Source organism: Stegodyphus dumicola, chromosome 3 (assembly GCF_044657685.1).
Source record: "Stegodyphus dumicola isolate Sdum_Otavi_A_Nest chromosome 3, ASM4465768v1".
In the NCBI taxonomy this organism is placed as follows: Eukaryota; Metazoa; Arthropoda; class Arachnida; order Araneae; family Eresidae; genus Stegodyphus; species Stegodyphus dumicola.
The window spans coordinates 117,709,132-117,727,197 of record NC_140770.1 but is presented as its reverse complement, the minus strand read 5'-3'; the positions used below and the strand labels follow the sequence as shown (position 1 = coordinate 117,727,197).

Below are 18,066 nucleotides of genomic sequence, written 5' to 3'. Positions count from 1 at the left end.
AAAAGAGCAAATATTCTAGGATAATTGAGTAAAAAAACTTACATACAAAAATGATTGGTAGTTCTTGGCAGAAAAATATCCTATGATGGTAGATTATTTCTCGCACTCGCTCTCTCCTCGTGCAGCTTCATCCCATAGCCAACAGGCACATTTCCACTACATTTAACTGTCGAACAAATATTGTATTCTAACAAAACAACAATGGACATCAGCCTTCAGCAGATGCCATCATTAAATAAACACCCCCATTAACAAATCGAAAGCAGGATTTTTCAACAGCAGATGGTTTTAATTACAAAATATAGATGACCAAATCAAGTTTCATGGCAATAACACATGCACAGTAGGTAGGGAAGTACATTTCAAAATATTAATAAAAATAGAACAAATTAGAATCTTTACTAAAACAATACAGTCAAAAGTCGTTAATCCGGACTCGTCGGGACTTCGGCGACTCCGGATTATCGATTTTTCCGGATTATAGATCATCAGTTTAAATCTCATCAGATGGCATGCAGAAATTCTAAAATTAAAAATATAAAACCGTAATTTATGAAATAAAAAACAATTATGATCTAAAGGGTATCAAAATTTACACACACACAAAAAAAAAGCTTAATATTTAGTTGTTTACCCTATTAAACATTTCTTTCAATGTAAGTTGTTTAAGTTGCTTCGTTTTATGTGATAATACTTTCTCTTTCATTCTAGAAAAAGACATAATTTCTTGTTCAGTTACAAAGTTCCGCTGTTCAAGTCCCGTTAATTGCTGTGCCGAGAATACCGACTAACTTGTCAATCGAAATTTTTTCGTTTTCACTAACCTCTCTGTCACATTCTCCATGTTTTTATCCATTTTTTGCAGCAATTCCACTTTTTGTTTGTTGGACATCGAAACATACTTTCGTTTTGTAGATCCTTTGGAAGTTCCAGCATCGGAAATTCTATTAGACATAATCGAAAGTTCAAGTTTACTTTTATAAAATTGCTCTTACAGTCTGCAAAAAATAATAAGCGGGATCCAGTTCGAAGATTAAGGAACAACGCAATCATTAAAATTAACTGAAATAGATAATTATATAATTTTAGCTTACACCGTCCATTATACATTAAACGCGCAGGCGAAAACGTATTCTGCACTTGCGCACATGCATATGCGCAGTAGTCAAGGTCTTACGCGCACGCGTAAACCGCCTGTGCGCATGCGCAGAAAGTTTTTAGCTGTGAGGTCCGGATTATAGATCATTCCGGATTATGGGTGTCCGAATTAACGACTTTTGACTGTATAAATATATGATACATCACAAATAAAAACTGTACATTAAAAATTAGACACATGATCAATCTACTCAAATCTAGAAATTAATAACAATGGAAATTTCTTGATTATGAAACAAAATAGGCCAACTTCTATTTTAAAATATGAACTTAAATTTCTCAATGAAATTAAAGAATAAGGAGAATTATAGAAATTATCCTTAAGTTGAACTTACAGATAATCTCTTGTGACCATAGTTAAAGATAGTGGCTGGAATTTCAACTTGTTCATTTCGTACAACAGAATACGGAAGATCCAATTGAAGAAAAATCTTTTTGAAGGACAATACTTTCTTTGGCTCTGCAACACATATTCCATGTGTTTGTGATACAGATACAGCTTGAATAACCCATGTAGTGATACTATGTGGTAAACTCAGAGATAATTCATTTTTATTGCCAACACTAAAAATAAAAAGAAGGAATTATAATATATATTACAGGTGAGTTGATCATTTCTTAAAGACTAAATATAAAAATGACATGAACCTTGAAACGCTTATAATTCTAATTTTGTTTGATACAGAAATAAACATAACATTTTATGTGACAAAACACTTGCAGTTTTATAATCAGTTTCTACGAACAGAATATTCAAAAGTCAGATAACAAGGCTAACTTTAAAAATGAATAAAATTATTAACTGTTTATGTTATTGATAATTACAATATTACTGCAACTATCTATATATAACAGGGGTTCTCAAACCTTTTTGGTCCCATGCACTCCTTTCAGTACTGCTAAGCAATCATTTCTCCCATTCCGAAATGTGAAAAATAAAACACACATTTATTTACATTTAGATTATTTTTCACAGTATTTTATAAATTAAACCAGAAAAAGTGTACAAAATGTTGACATTATAAAAACTTGAATAACAGTAGTTTTTCATTTTCTTAAACTAAAACTATATACTTAGTAGGCAAATAAAAAGCAGACTGCATACCACCCTGAAGCTATAAAATTATCTTTAGGGGATATACCCCTTGGATGAGAACCCCTGATCTATAATATAAAAATAGTACAATGATTAATGTTATTATGATTTACAATTATTAATTATATTTACATTAATTGATTATACAACTATAAATTTACCAGTTCATCTCAGAAAAAAATGCACTTCCCAGAATATATTATTTTTGAAAAAATGTTAATATTATCTCAATTACAATTGATATGATATGATTCCCCCCCCCCGAACTAACAACATGGTGCATTTTCTAATTTTTCAACCTTATCATAATTTTTTTTAAGTTGCACCAGAGTATTTGGGATGAAGTTAATTTCACACAGAAAGAAAGATAAGAGTAGTGTGCATACACACACAAAAAAGTATATATATACACTCTTAGACAAAACAAATGACGCACCAAGAAGGAGTTATCCGAATGGGATGAAAATCAATTAGAAGTGATGTACACTGCTCAAAAAAAAAAAATGGGACAGTCCTATATCTCCCGAACTACTGGGCCGATTGACAAAATTCAAATTGCGTTCTTCATGTCTCGAAAGCGCGACTTAGGATATATATTAGATTTATATATAGCACTATTCTAACATAGGTATTTTGACACAAAATCGGACTTTTTCTGAAATAACATACCAATTTTTTTACATATTTCGATTCTACGACTCAAATTACGCCTAAATATGAAATTTTGTAAAATTTGGAACGAAATTTACGGAGAAATTCACAAATTTATGTTGGCACTTTTTTGTCAGTTTGCGCCAAGAATAGTTCACTTGGCGAAATTCTTAATATATGGCAACCTAGTTTCCTTTCCCTTGAGCGGAAAAAAAGTCACCATCGTTCCTTTTTTCCAAATAATAATTCTTTATATTATATTTTTAATTATAACTTATTATTTTAAGTAATTTTTTCTTTTTCGAATTTCATTTTAATTGTTTAAGTTGCTTTTTTTTTTTTTTTTTTTTTTTTTTGAATAACTGTTTTAAAAATTTCTACTTACCTATTCGAACTGCGTAAATAAAGGTGCAGCATTTATTTTTTTCAAATAGTTTTCTTTATATATATTTTTTGTCATAGTTATTATTTTAGGTAATTTTTAAATTCTTAACTTTTATTTTAATTGTTTGTGTTGCATTGTCTCTTCAGATAATTGTTTTAAAATTTTCTATTTATTCCTTCGAATTGAGCATTTTAAATATATTTATTAATAACAATTTTCCAGAATTTGATTTTATTTATTTGAATTGCGTTTCTTTCGGAGGAATACTTTGTAACCCAGACTACGATGCGTTTGAAAACTGCGTATATTAAAAGAGAAAATACAGTAAAGCACAGTTAACACGCCTTTCAATGTTCCGTTCAGAAAAAATATATATAAATAAGAGAGACATTTAACTTAGGATTGCGACATTTTAACTTAGGATGACTTGCATACACTGCTTTAAACAGTTTTATCATTGTGCCCATTGCTTTACACAATTTTATCCTACATTTGGCTTCTTAAATGTTATTCATATTTTAGTCAAATATATATATATATATATTGAAATCGTAAAAATCAAATATCATAAGATTAAAAAGTTTTAAATTTAAAAAAAAAATACAAATACCAAATTTTACCGTAAAATGTATTTTTTCTTCTCTTTTTCTTCAGGCATTCTACTTTATTCTTGCTCTTTTTCTTTAGGCATTCCGCAAGTATATTAAAAAACATCCAAATTTTCGAAATATCTTGATGTTTCTGACAATAATTTTAAATAAAGTTATCGCCTTCCATTTCATAAAGGCCCACAAACGGCCGAGCGGTAAAGTCGCTGAACACTGATAGTTCACTCCGGGTTTCGAATCCCGGTAAACAGGCTGGTTGCATGGGCGTTTTCGTGGATTTTCTCATGTGTACCGTGTATGCCAGCTGATTTCCCTTAGAAAGTTCTTCACAAAGGCATCCTTCCTTTTAGGCAGATAGTCCTGCTTTGACGTAATTTAATAATTCAATTAAATCCATTTCATCAATATTTGGTCAGAGCATTTATCAGTCTTTAGAGGCTAAACATTTTGAAGGTATGAGATGAAAGGAAAGACTGGTTTCATCAAGAGGTTTTGGTTTATTTAATTATGACAAAGCACACTAGGGCTATCTGCCTAAGGGAAGGGATGCCTTCGTGGAGGACTTTGTAAGGGAAACTGGCTCAATTACACGTTACACATGGGGAAAACCACGAAAATGCCCATGCAGCCAGCCCGTTCGCGGGATTCGGACCTCGGACAGAACTACCAGCGTTCAGTGACTTTATCGCTCGGCTGCTGTTTCATCAGGAGGAAAAAAAACATCTTTAGGTGACATCCACATACATCACTGGATAAACTCCTGAATCTTCAAATAATTCGAATGAGAAAATCATGGGATTCTCCATTTATGATGCGATATGATGTTCTATATAACGTAATTTAAATTTATACAACCATATAGTCTAAACCATATTGTCTTTTCTGTTAACCAAAAGCTCAATTGATATTATTTGCTGGTGTACACGTCCAAGTGTTTTTTCTTTGAACACCTAAATTCATTGAAGTATCCTGAAAGTATCTTCAAAAGCGTCTAACTTTTTGAAACATCTTGGTATGTCTGACAGCCAAATTTCCCTGCAAATTTTTGCTTACTTTTCTCCCTAATTTTCTTCTTTTCTTCTACAGTTATTTTCAGTGCACACACAAGAAAATTAAGATTTTTCGATTGCTAGACTTCCATAAATTTTGCTTTCTTGTCAATTTTTTTAAATATCAATTACATGAATTGCGTTTCAGCTGAAGACAGCTTTTCATTTTCTAGTCATTTTAACTATAAATAAAAAAAAGCGAAGTCCAAAGGATAAATATTTTAATTAAAAGATTTTTGCTAAATGACAAAGAAATAAAACAGTCCAGCAGGGTTAATTCTGTACCACCGAGTGACCCGATTCTTATATCGGCTCAAACAATATAAATCATATTAAAGATCATGTTTTTTTATACAATCTATAACGCGAGAGAAAAATTAGCTTCTTAAAACATGCTTTCTAAGAGGATTAATATAAAAGATTATATTTATATATATATATTTTTAAAGCTGGGACTTGAACCAAACTGTAAAATTTTTAAAGTTTAATTTACATGGTGGTTATAATTAAAGTTCCAATTTGAAATGGTCATAAAAGGAAAACTACCGTACCAAATGTTATCAAACTTGGGAATCGTGTAAAGGAGGTTATGGGAATTTATTTTCAGCGAGGAAAAAATAGTTAAAAAAACTCATCACCAGGGGGAAAATGACGCTGTATACAAGATTCTTAAATGAAATAAGACTCGAAAACATCTGCTTAAAATATGTTTAATATTTTCCGAAACGTGTTACAAAGCATGTTCAATGTAGCGTATAGCATTTTCCGAAAGCAAGTTAAATCCTGTTACTGCATTCTCAACAGCAGCTCTTAGCATATCGGGAGCAATGTTACGGACATGTCAGTGTTTAACATTTTTCATTTCTGCCAAATTGTTTAGATTATCACCATAAACAGTGCTTTTGAGAAAACCCCATAGCTAAAAGTCACAGAGGTTGAGGTCTGGTGGGAAGAGGGGAAGTGTTGGCCTATAAGACGTTCATTCGTGAAACGTTGCCTAAGTAAGTGTGCGACACAAGTGAGGTGGGGCCCAGCCCTGCATAAAAATCGTAGTATCTAAAATGCCACTTTACTGCAGTTCATGTATCACGAAACATTTTAACACTGACTCTAAGTGAGCTGAAATCACAGTAGTCCAGCTGTCGACTGTTCTTCAGAGAAAAATGGTTCAGTTATAAAACTAGCTGTCATTCCACACCAAACGGTGTGGAATGACTGCTATGCAATCGAATGCAGTAGGAGAATGCAATGGAACTAGATAGATAACATGAGGGATTTTTTTTGGCCCAAATCGATTAAAAGCGTTTTGAATCAGTATCTTCATGTTTTAGGGCCGAATTCAGGCTTCAAAAATTACAAATTAGCGATCTGTAAGAAAACGATTTCCAGATTGTACGCACTTGTGCGAGTGATTTGCGATCTCACATTTTCTAATCGCTAATTCGTGGTTTTCACGGACGAATTTCTCACTTACACTCGACGTTTATCGAATTTAACGCTTTTAAATGGTAATTTTCTTACTTCAAAATTTCTTAAGGGTATGCAACATATTAAACCCGTGTAACACAAGGTTAAGTTACATTCCGACCCATATTTCGTTTAAAAATATTGCATACAGCGCCTTTTTCCCCCTGGTGGTGAGGTTTGGAACTTCCCTTTTTTCGCGGAAAATAAATTCCTATGATCTCTTTTATACGATTACCAAGTTTGATAACATTCGATCCAGTAGTTTTTGTTTTATGACCGTTTCAATGTGGAACTTTAATTATAAACACCCTGTATATTATTAAATTTTAATTGAAGCTATGCGTTATATGTATACCATGCGTAAGATTTCCGCTTTTATAGAAAAAATAAAGAATCGAAGCAAATATACTTAGGATAATGGAACAAAACTGAAAAAAATTCCCCTCCCTCCGAAAATAAAATATTGAAACTGCGACCTTGAATTTATTGGATTATCGAAATATTCAATATGACCTATCTTCTAAGTCTTAGTTCCGACAACAATTCCGTCAAAAATTCCGAATTACTTAAGCTGATATAAAAGATTAATTATATATTCACTGTATGTTAGTAAAGTAATCAGAGTGTAATAAAAATAGATTATAGAATTTACGCTGATGCAACTCTTTGTCTGACTGCACAACATGTAATGGAAGAGAAGGCTTGTAGAGATCTGTTTTTGACATGCCTCTAAAAGTAGATGTCATACTCCTTTTGTCTCTTCAATATCAAAAAACTTTCCTTTGAGAGGCAGCTTTAGTTTTTGGGAAAGAAAAAAAATCACAAGAAAACAAATTTGAAAAACATGCAGGACGATTGAGTACACATACTTATTTTCGGAACACAAGCGGTTCTCCAACTGGTTATTGAATAATGAAAAGATGCATTATCATGCAATACAAAACATTTGGAATACGTTGTCTGACTGAAAACGTAAGATTAAAAGTCATCTGCTTAATTCACAACCATTTACAAGTCAACTACTAAGGCAATTGCAGAATCGTTTTGATCCTGAGCTTCTAAGACAAACTTTATATCACTGGATTTAAACACTTCTTTAATCTTCCGAGAACTTTCCTTCTTTAGCTCATATTCCAAGAATATTAAGTGAATACAATTATTGCAAAAGAAAATGAATATTCATTTGCACTACGGCTTGGTAGTTCTGCTTTTTGTGTCTAAGTATACAACAATATTTTAAATATTTACAAATAAAATATTAAATTGGAGATTTAATTGGAGCCTCACCAGTTTCCTTAATTCAGTCTCTACAGGGTTGTATGTTTATATAATAATTTGACTTTTATAAAAATGATTATTCTAAATCTTATATTTCTATAAAAATATACTGTGCTTTAAAAGTATGGATGATAGTATCTGCCGCTCTTTCAGCCACTTCAAAAGCAACAGTTTGTTTAGAAATAAATTATGCAGTTAATGTCATAAAATATTTTCATTAAATTCAAATAAACATTAAACGAAAATTCTCAGTTTTAGACAATTCGATTTAAACGAAGTAAAGTAGCAGACGATAAAACGCCGAAGGTAAAAATTTACTCTTAGAAAAACGTACTCTTATTTTTTTAAAAAAAGGAAAAAAGAGAGAAATTTAAAAAAATTGTTAAAAATTTGAATAATATCATCTATAATTTAAAAAATAGATTTTCATATAGTATTAATAAATATTTATTACGCCTTATTGTGGGAAAAAATTTCATATAATTAATTCTCCGTAAAATTTTACTTGAAATTTAAGGTTAAAAATAGCTGTGGCAATTCAGTGTAACAAAAATCCATAGACCACATTTGGCGTTATTATCGCTGAAAAAAAAGATGCCAAATTTCTAAACGCGAAAATATGTAAGTAAATTCGTGTATATCTTAGAAAATTTTGAATAAAAAAGTCTAATTTTTTGCAGATATGCTTAAAAATACACCTACTTTAAGATGATGGTAAAAATTTTATAGGTTATAATTCAAAATGTTTTTCGAAAAATTTATAAAAATTATTTAAAAATAGAAATTTAAAAAATAAAACACAAAAAATGGGTAAATTTTATTTGGAATGAACCTAAATTTCGAAATGTGAGAGAAAAAATAAAAAAAAGTTTAGTAAAAAAAGAGTTATTAATAAATATTTGCCAAATTCAACATTGAGGAGCTAAAATTTTGAGAGCTAATATTTTAAAAACTAATCGTACGATTTTTACAAAACTTGGTATTCTGGCATAATTTGAGCCGTAGAATGTAAAATATGTAAAAAAATTGGTATGTTATTTCAGAAAAAGTCCGATTTTGTGTCAAAATACCTATGTTAGAATAGTGCTATATATAAATCTAATATATATCCTAAGTCGCGCTTTCGAGACATGAAGAACGCAATTTGAATTTTGTCAATCGGCCCAGTAGATCAGGAGATATAGGACTGTCCCTTTTTTTTTTTTTTTTTTTTTTTTTTTTTTTTTTTTTTTTTGAGCAGTGTACATATACAGAAAAACAAATGATTACAGTTTGAAAAAATTGGATGATTTATTGAAGTGATAGAGCTTCACAAAGTGAACAAGTCAGTAACGCATTTGTCCACCTCTGGCGCTTATGCAAGCAGTTATTTGGCTTGGCATCGATTGATAGAGGTTGTGAATGTCCTCCCGAGGAATATTGTGCTAAATTCTGTCCAACTGGCTCGTTAGATCGTCAGCATACTGAGCTGGTTGGAGGGCCCTGCCCATAATGCTCCAAACGTGCTCAATAGAAGAGAGATCTGACGACTTTGCTGGTGAAGGAAATGTTCGGCAAGCACTAAGGCAAGCAGTAGAAACATGTGCAGTGCAGGGGAAGGCATTATCTTGCTGAAATGTAAGCCCAGGGTGGTGTGACATGAAGGGCAACACAACAGGCCTTAGAACTTTCGTCGACGTACCGCTGTGCTGTAAGGTTGCGACGGATGACAACCAAAGGGGTCCTACTATGAAATGAAATGGCACCCCAGACCATCACTCCTGGTTGTCGGCCTGTCTGCCGGAAGACAGTCAGGTTGGTATCACACCGCTGTCTGGGACGTCTCCAGACTCGCCTTCGCTGCTCATCGGGGCTCAGTTCAAAGCGGGACTCATCACTGAAGACTACTCTACTCCAGTCAGTGACATTCCAGTGTGAATGAGCCCGACACAACTGCAAATGGGCTTGACGTTGTGCACAGGTCAATGGTAGTCGGCACAAAGGGCGCCGTAACCTCAGCCCCTTTTCTGTGAGCCGTCTATGAATAGTTCTTGCGATCACTGAAGCACTAGTTATCCGTACAATCAATGATAATAATGCATCTGGGGTTGTGAGTGCTGCTCTGACGATTGCTCAGTCTTCACATTCTGTCATTTTTCTAGGCCTACCGCTTCCTTCTTGATGCTGTGTGCGGCCATGGTTCACCCATTCCTGCCAGCATCATCTAATAGTGGCATCGCTCCTCTCAAATGTCGAGCTATTTGCCGATATGACCAACCAGTTTCTTTGAGCCCAACTACATAATTTCTCTTGAATTCTGACATCTGTGCATATCGTTTACGCACCTGTATGTGAGGCATAGTTACTGTCTAATAGAGCACACGGAATGAAATTCGTGAAGAATTTATGACCTGAAATTGTAATTTCTTCTCTTAAATATTCTGTCAGTTGGTGCAGATCAGATGTGCTATAGCGACAACCGTTCATTCACTGGCAGCCAAAATGTAAAATTTTGCATTTTCCATCGAAACCTGTATGCATATCAATTTGTGTCCAATTTGCTTTATATCTTCTTGGTGCATCTTTTTTTTTTTTTTTTTTTTTTTTTTTTGTCTAAGAGTGTATCTATTTGAATTTAACAAACATTCTCTATTTGTAAAAAGTAAATTTAAAGTTAATAAATTTAGGTTCTACTCTTATATTCGCCCTAAGATCACCAAATGTGGCGATATATGTTCTGCACTAGTTTTTGGTGCAATTATGATGCTGTGCTTTGGTTTTGGGGATGATGTTATTTGTATGGCAACCCTTTTGAAGCTGAAGCTCTTAACTCTTTTGCTACAGTGGTTTATTTGCTCCTTCGTTTATGTCATGTGTGTTTTGAAATGGCCTATGTTGCAATGATAGATGTGGTGTCAAGATTTCAGTCGCGTATTTTAACTTGTGTGGAAAGTAAATTTAGTATTAAAAGGTATGATGTTGGAATTCTTAACGAGTCTTTTGTTCACGGGTGTGTTTATAAGGATTTAAGTGTATTTTTGGAATTTCTGTGGAACTTTCAAAACAGAGTCCGATATGCGTAGCTGCTATGAGAACTCGAACGAGAAAGAGCATTTCTGATAGTTCTTGTGTGGATTTGTACTGAAATGCTTGCTGGTAAAGTATGTGGCTGTCAGCGGAGTTTAAGATTTGGATTGTGGTTTTCGTGTAGTAAGTTAACTTTGAAGAAAGTTTTTATCATTACTTTCGAAATTTTGAATCGCAGAAAGAGATATGATATAGCAGAATCGTGGCACTTTTGTTCACAGACGTTGTGTGACTGGCGAAAGTTTATTAAGCACTTGTGCTACGACTAAACTTCATGGCTGCGGTGCCATGCGCTACAATATAACAAGCGGTAAAGTGTCTCATTTACGCCGCTCCGCGTCTGCGAGTGCAATCCAGAGCTGTAACTCAAGAAATAAACAATCTCGTTGTTAGGTGACATGTGCACCACATTATTTTCATTTTTGCACGCAGTTTGAGACAAAAGCATCTCGACATGCGTAGCACGTCTTTTTAGCACAAGTGGTTAACAAATGTATTATAGTAAGTGCATTTTATTTTGTAGAATGTTATGTTCATCGTTTTTTTACTATGAATTTCAGTTGTTATTGTTATTTTTTGAATTGTTTGTAATTTTAGTTATTTTAGTTTATTCTGTTGATTAGTGTGCAATGCCTAGATTGTGCAATTCGTAGATTTTTTTAAGTTTAAACAGGATGCTGCCTACATGGTATTCTTTGAAATTTATTGTTGTTATGTTAATTTATTAAAGCAAGGTGTGCGTAGTTCGTAGATTTGTTCATTGCCTAGATTGTGCAACTCGTAGTTCTTTTTAAGTTTAAACATATCGTTGTGTACATGTATTTTTTGTCAAATATTTTTTATTAGAAACTACGTTTTGCTATCTAAATTTTTTGCTTTTGCTTCGGATTTTTAGCTTAAATTGTCTGTTCAAAAGGTGGTTTTTGCATGCACGAAAACCGCGTTTTTGGAGACATTTTAGGATTAAAGTTCGAAATGTAGACAAAACATTTAGATAGTAATATGGCGCTGTGGAGTTTCTCACCAAAAATGTTTGCCGAGAAATTTGATGCCACATTTGGCGACCTGAGGGCACATATAAAAGTAGTTAATAAATTTAAACGAAATTTAAGGCAAACAAATAAATGATTAATTATTGTTGCGAACTAATCTACAGTATCATTTAAATTCTGAGAGCATATGTAAATCAAGTGCAAGTATCAAAGTCCATGAATAAATATAAAATTCCAAAAATTATTTAATCCTAAAAAATTTATTTATAAAAATGCATAAGTGAATAACTGTTGAGCAGGCAGGAGACAGACTTATCCAGGGAAAGTTGCCTCCAAACCTAATTCTTCAATCATTCAATTCGTGTTGCGTCATCCATGTAGGTATCATCCTTGAACGAAACGTTCGTTGCAACCGGGCGCCTGGACTGCAGTCCTATCCCAATCGATGTTATGTCACGTTTCGATCATTATTTCCATATGGTGTGTAAAGGCATATCGTCATTAAAAGAAATAATTAAAGGCAAGGTGCTACTTTAGTAGACGGTTGCACGGATTTTGGCGATTTTTTTTTTTTTTTTTTTTTTTTTTTTTTTTTTTTTTTTGTGAGCGATACAACTTATGGTAAACCCATTGCTAGACAAGTTATTTACGGTAACCGATACTTTGTTGTCATACTGTAACCGATACTTTGTCGTGTTTTAAATAGTATTTATGACTTCTAAATAATAAAAATGATTTTTAATTTTGCATTTTTATTTTAAATAAAAATTTTATTGTTTATGATATTTTAAGGAATTTTATGTTGTGAATGATGTAATGAATGACATCACATTATTTTAAAAGTAATTGGTTTTAATATCTATAAATTTAATCTAATGTTTAAAACGTTATTTATGGCTGTTAAATATTAAAACACAATTTAATTTTATGATTTTATTATGAATGATTATTTAAATAATTTTAATTCTAGGCGTGATGTAATCAGCTCCCTGATTGGTTACTGAATATTTGTGCATTACCACGCCATTTTAAAATTTTATTATTCATCTCTTCGAATTCCTCAGATTTCAAAGTGAATGGATGTCTCCGTTTCAAAGATGAATGTTGTTATTGGTAATTACCAAGAATTATTGGTATCGGCATAAAAAAATTGCCGTTTGAGACCTTATTTTGGCCAACCTGGATTTCCTAATCAAAGATTTATTTATTGTTACAAGGGTCAGAGGAAATTTATTTAAAATTTTTGGAGGAAATCTCGCTAATTGCTTCTTCAATGAAGTGCAAGGAATGTGGATAACAGATGAAGACTTTTTTTTTTTTTCTGGTACTTATCAACGACTTTAAAAACCGTGCCAACAATTGCAGCAATGTAAATTGCCAAAAATCCGTGCAACCGTCTACCAAAGTAGTACCAAAGGCAATAGTCTTTGATAAGCAATAGACTGTAGAGATGAAACAAGCAATTGTAAGTCCACAACCGGAGGGTCGAAACGTAGCATCAGGAATACTTGCAGGCAAGGGTAAAAGTCAAAACCAAAAGTAATATCAAATGTGTTGAATTACGAAAAAGAAATTTAAACAAGTGGAATTTTGAGAAATTAGCAATTAAAAGATTATAATTAAAATTAAAAAATTAATAAATAAAGTAGAAAAACAAAATAATTTAGAAACTCTTGTCTACAGAAACTTCCCCGACATGAATTATGCATATACAGTCAAAAGTCGTTAGTTCGGACACACATAATCCGGAATGATCTATAATCCGGACCTCACAGCTACAAACTTTCTGCGCATGATTTCCGTTGACACATGCGCGTAAGACTTTTACGGCTGCAAATATGCGTGTGCGCATGCGCAAAGTACGTTTACGCATGCGCGTTTAATGTATAACTGATGGTATAAGCTAAGCTAAAATTATCTAATTCAGTTAATGTTGCAGATTGCATTGTTCCTTAATCTTTGAATTGGATCCGGCTTATTATTTTTTGCAGACTGTTAGAGCAACTTTATAAAAGTAAGCTTGAACTTTCGATTATGTCAAATAGAATTTCCAATATATATTTACTAATATGTAAAGGATCTACAAAGCGAAAGTATGTTTCGAAGTCCATTAAACAAAAGTGGAATTGCTGGAAAAAATGACCTAACTATTCCGAAATATGTTTATCAATTTCACGCTGCTCTGCGGGGGGGGGGAACGCCGCGGCGCGCAATGAATTGGAAGTTGATCTGTCAGCACTATCCTTATCTTCAGGGCAGATGTTTTCATTTTATTTGGCTTATAATTCCTTACTAAATGTAGTATTTCATCTCGATGTATTCCGTCTTTGATATGATTTAAATCAAATTCCTCGTCATTACAATTCGCTTCCGATAGTGAAGAAAGTGACACAGAGGATATTGAAAACGAAAAAATTTTGATTGACAAATTAGTCGGTATTCTCGACACAAAAATTAGAGGTCTTGAACAGCGGAACTTTGTAACTGAACAAGAAATTATGCCTGTTTATAGAATTAAAGAGAATATATTATCACATAAAAAACGAAGCAACTTAAACAACTTACACTGAAAGAAATGTTTAATAAAGTAAACAAATAAATATTAAGCGCTTTTTTTTGTTTTTGTTTTTTGTAAATTTTGATACCCTTTAGATCATAAGTGTTCTTTATTTCATAAATTACGGTTTCATATTTTTAATTTTATAATTTCTGCATGCCATCTTACCAGATTTAAACTGATGATCTATAATCCGGCAAAATCGATAATCCGGAATCGCCGAAGTCCCGACGAGCCCGGATTAAGGACTTTTGACTGTAAATCAAAAACATTACCTATAAAAAATAATACATAAGACATTATCTATAAAAATAATACATAAACTATACTTAAATAATACTAAAAAGGCAAGTAAATAGTAAGTTTTAATTTAACTTACCAACTATATTTGTTTTTGGGGAGTGGAGAAGCATTTCCAAACTAAGTGATATTAAGTAGTGTGTTCTGGAAACTTTAAATAGAGGGCGCTAATGCAAGGTTAAGTTGAGGGTAAAGCTGCTATCTGTGATCAATTTAAAAAAACTATTCTGTACACTTTTAAGTAATGTCAAAATGTGTAAAAAAATTGTTAAATGCAAACTGTAACGTTGTGTGAAAATAAGTTGCAAACTATTAAGGAATGTCAAATATTAAGGATGTAAAAATTGAAAATGTTTTTGAAAAAAAGTACGAATAAAATTATCTTGAAGTGAAATTTTAATTTAGATTTTGAAATTTTTTAAAATGTTATATTTAAAGGAAAAAATTTATTGTAATATTCTAAATTTATTAAACTGTATTTCAACAAGTTAATCAAAACTTTACTAAATACTGGCCTAAGTAGGGAAATTTAGAAAAAGATAAAAATCTTCACTCAATTCGGGCTATAATTGAGACTTTTGAAAAGTGTTGGCCCTTGAAAAGGAAAGAATCCAGTATTGATTAAATATACATACCAGATGGCCATAATTAAACTCACAGTGTTCTGTAGCGCGATCTACACTCACGTTTGTGAAAATTGCAACACCAAGAAGGAATCGTCATAATTGAATGCAATTTAATACACAGTTGAGTGGTAGTGGTACAAATAAATGATTAAATGTTCAAAGCAAACAAACAAGAACAAGAAATCAGAATCAGTATTTTGTGTGGCCACCACGCGCCGCAATAAGTGCTGCTACACGACGTGGCATGGAGTCAAACAAAGTTTGAATGTCTGACTGAGGAAGAGCATTCCATATCGTTTGTACGCGTACCCAAAGTTCGTCTGCAGACGCAACAGGACGAGGATCACGAGCAAGACGCCGACCAATGACATCCCACACATGTTCAATTGGCGACATATCCGGGGAACACGCAGGCCAAGGAAGAAGCTGTACCTGCTGCGCTGCAAAGAAGGATTTAACAATCCGACCAGTATGAGGGCGGGCATTGTCCTGTTGAAATACAGCGCCTGGCAAGCTTTGAAGGAAGGGAACAGCTTCGGGCTGTGAACTTCACGGATATACCGGTTGCTGTTCAGATTGCCCACAATTCGTAGCAATTGAGATCGTCTATGATATGCTATGGCGCCCCAGACCATAACTCCGGGTGTTCGTCCACTGTGGCGTTCGATAATGCACTCCGGAAGGTGGCGTTCACCGGCATAGCGTCTGACACGAATGCGGCCAACATGGTACCACAAATTAAAGCGGGATTCGTCAGAAAACACGACATGCTGCCAATCAGCACGCCAGTCTCTATGCTGATTGGCCCATTGTAGCCGCAGGCGGCGATGGTCATGCGTTAGGGGGATCCTGTATAAAGGAGTCCGTGCGCGCAGTCCACACTGCAGCAGACGTCTACCAATTGATGAAGCACACAATGAAACACCTGTAGCTATTGACCACAGTGCTGCCAATTGTCTAGAGGAAGCTGTACGGTCCGTCCGCGCCATGCGGACCAGGTGTCTATCATCGCGAGCTGACGTCACATTTCGGGGTCCACTCCCGGATTTCCGAGTTGTCCGACACTCGTCCGTCCACTGCTTCCAAACGCGCATCACTGTGCTGCTGTTACGCTGCACACGAGAGGCTACTGCACGATACGACAATCCAGCTTCACGAAGGCCGATGATTCTCCCTCGTTCAAACTCTGTAAGTTGTTCAAATCTCGCTCTCTTTCGTCGACGAGGCATAAGTACAGATTGAGTTAACGTTTACCACTAGCAGATAACCACCGATAACCATACACGCCTCGCTACAGCCGTCTATTTATTCGGATCCATCAGCCGTTCAGAGGGCGCTGCTCAGCATACGCATGCGCTACGGATTTGCAATTCTAATCATTTGCATATCATGCGCTACTTTGCATTTCCTGAAAATTTCAGCTCACTCGCGTAAGTCCTTCATGGTGTTGCAATTTTCACAAACGTGAGTGTATTTGCGAAAATGACACCACATTTTGTAGGAAGATTAAACAAGACGGGGAACGAAGGATTCAGCGAAAAAACAAATTAGTTCCAAAAGTCACAGATAGGGAAATATTTGGTGCCATGTAATAGAAAATAGTGTTAACAAATACAAATCAATACGGAAATTACCTTTCATTTTGCATTCAAATGAGGTTCAATGTGGCTGCCGTTGTTGTGTACCACATATTGCATTCCGTGCACAGTATGCACAACAGCAGAAAATAACATGTCTGCAGGAATCACCTGTATAGTCCGTGATATGTTATCCTACAACGTAGCCAGGTCCTGGACCCCTCCTTGATAGACCTTAGACTTAAGGTAACCCCATATCCAGAAGTCGCATGGGGTAAGATCAGGCGACCGAGGTGGAGTATTATGGTAATGGAGGATTTTGAAGAGTTAAGGGATTATCTTGTAAATATTGTAAGAATTAATTTGTAAATATGTATATTTAATCAATACTGAATTCTTTCCTTTTACTAATGAAGGGCCAACACTTTTCAAAAGTCTCAATTATAGCCCGAATTTAGTGAAGATTTATCTTTTTCCAATTTTCCCTACTTTTGGCCAGTATTTAGTAAAGTTTTGATTAACCCGTTGAAATCCAGTTTTAATAAATTTAGAATATTACAATAAATTTCTTTCTTTAAATATAACATTTAAAAAAAATTTTCAAAATCTAAATTAAAATTAAATTTTACTTCAAAATAATTTTATTCGTACTTTTTTTCAAAAACATTTTCAATTTTTAAATCCTTAATATTTTACACTGCTTTATAGTTTGCAACTTTTTTTCACATAACGTTACAGTTTGCGTTTTACAATTTTTTTACACATTTTTACAACAAAACACACATTTTACATTACTTAAAAGTTTACAGAATAGGTTTTTTAAATTGATCACAGATAGCACCTTTACACTCAACTTAACCTTACATTAGCGCTTACATTAGTTTGCAGAACACACTACTTAAACATCACTTAGTTTGGAAATGCTTCTCCACTTCCCAAAAACAAATATAGTTGGTAAGTTAAATTAAAACTTACTATTTACATGCCTTTTTAGTATTATTTAAGTATAATTTATGCATTATTTTTATAGATAATGTCTAGTTTCTTTTTGATTTATATGCATAATTCATGTCCCAGAAGTTTCTGTAGGCAAGAGTTTCTAAATTGCTTGGTTTTCTAAAAATTTGGTTTTCTACTTTATTTATTATTTTTTTAATTTTAATTCTAGTCTTTTAACTGCTAATTTCTCAAAATTCCACTCGTTTAAATTTCTTTTTAGTTATTCACCACATTTGGTATTACTTTTGGTTTTGACT

General features: G+C 33.5%; 1 protein-coding gene across 1 annotated transcript in view; it reads right to left on the bottom strand.

The window, feature by feature from the left end:
* LOC118194875 (A.superbus venom factor 1-like) overlaps positions 1 to 18,066 on the bottom strand; it is a 325,092-nt gene that overhangs the window by 160,160 nt on the left and 146,866 nt on the right. Inside the window, exon 19 of the mRNA XM_085813226.1 lies at positions 1,494 to 1,722. Coding sequence (XP_085669352.1) covers positions 1,494 to 1,722 — 229 coding nt within the window. The remainder of the gene's footprint in view (positions 1 to 1,493; positions 1,723 to 18,066) is intronic.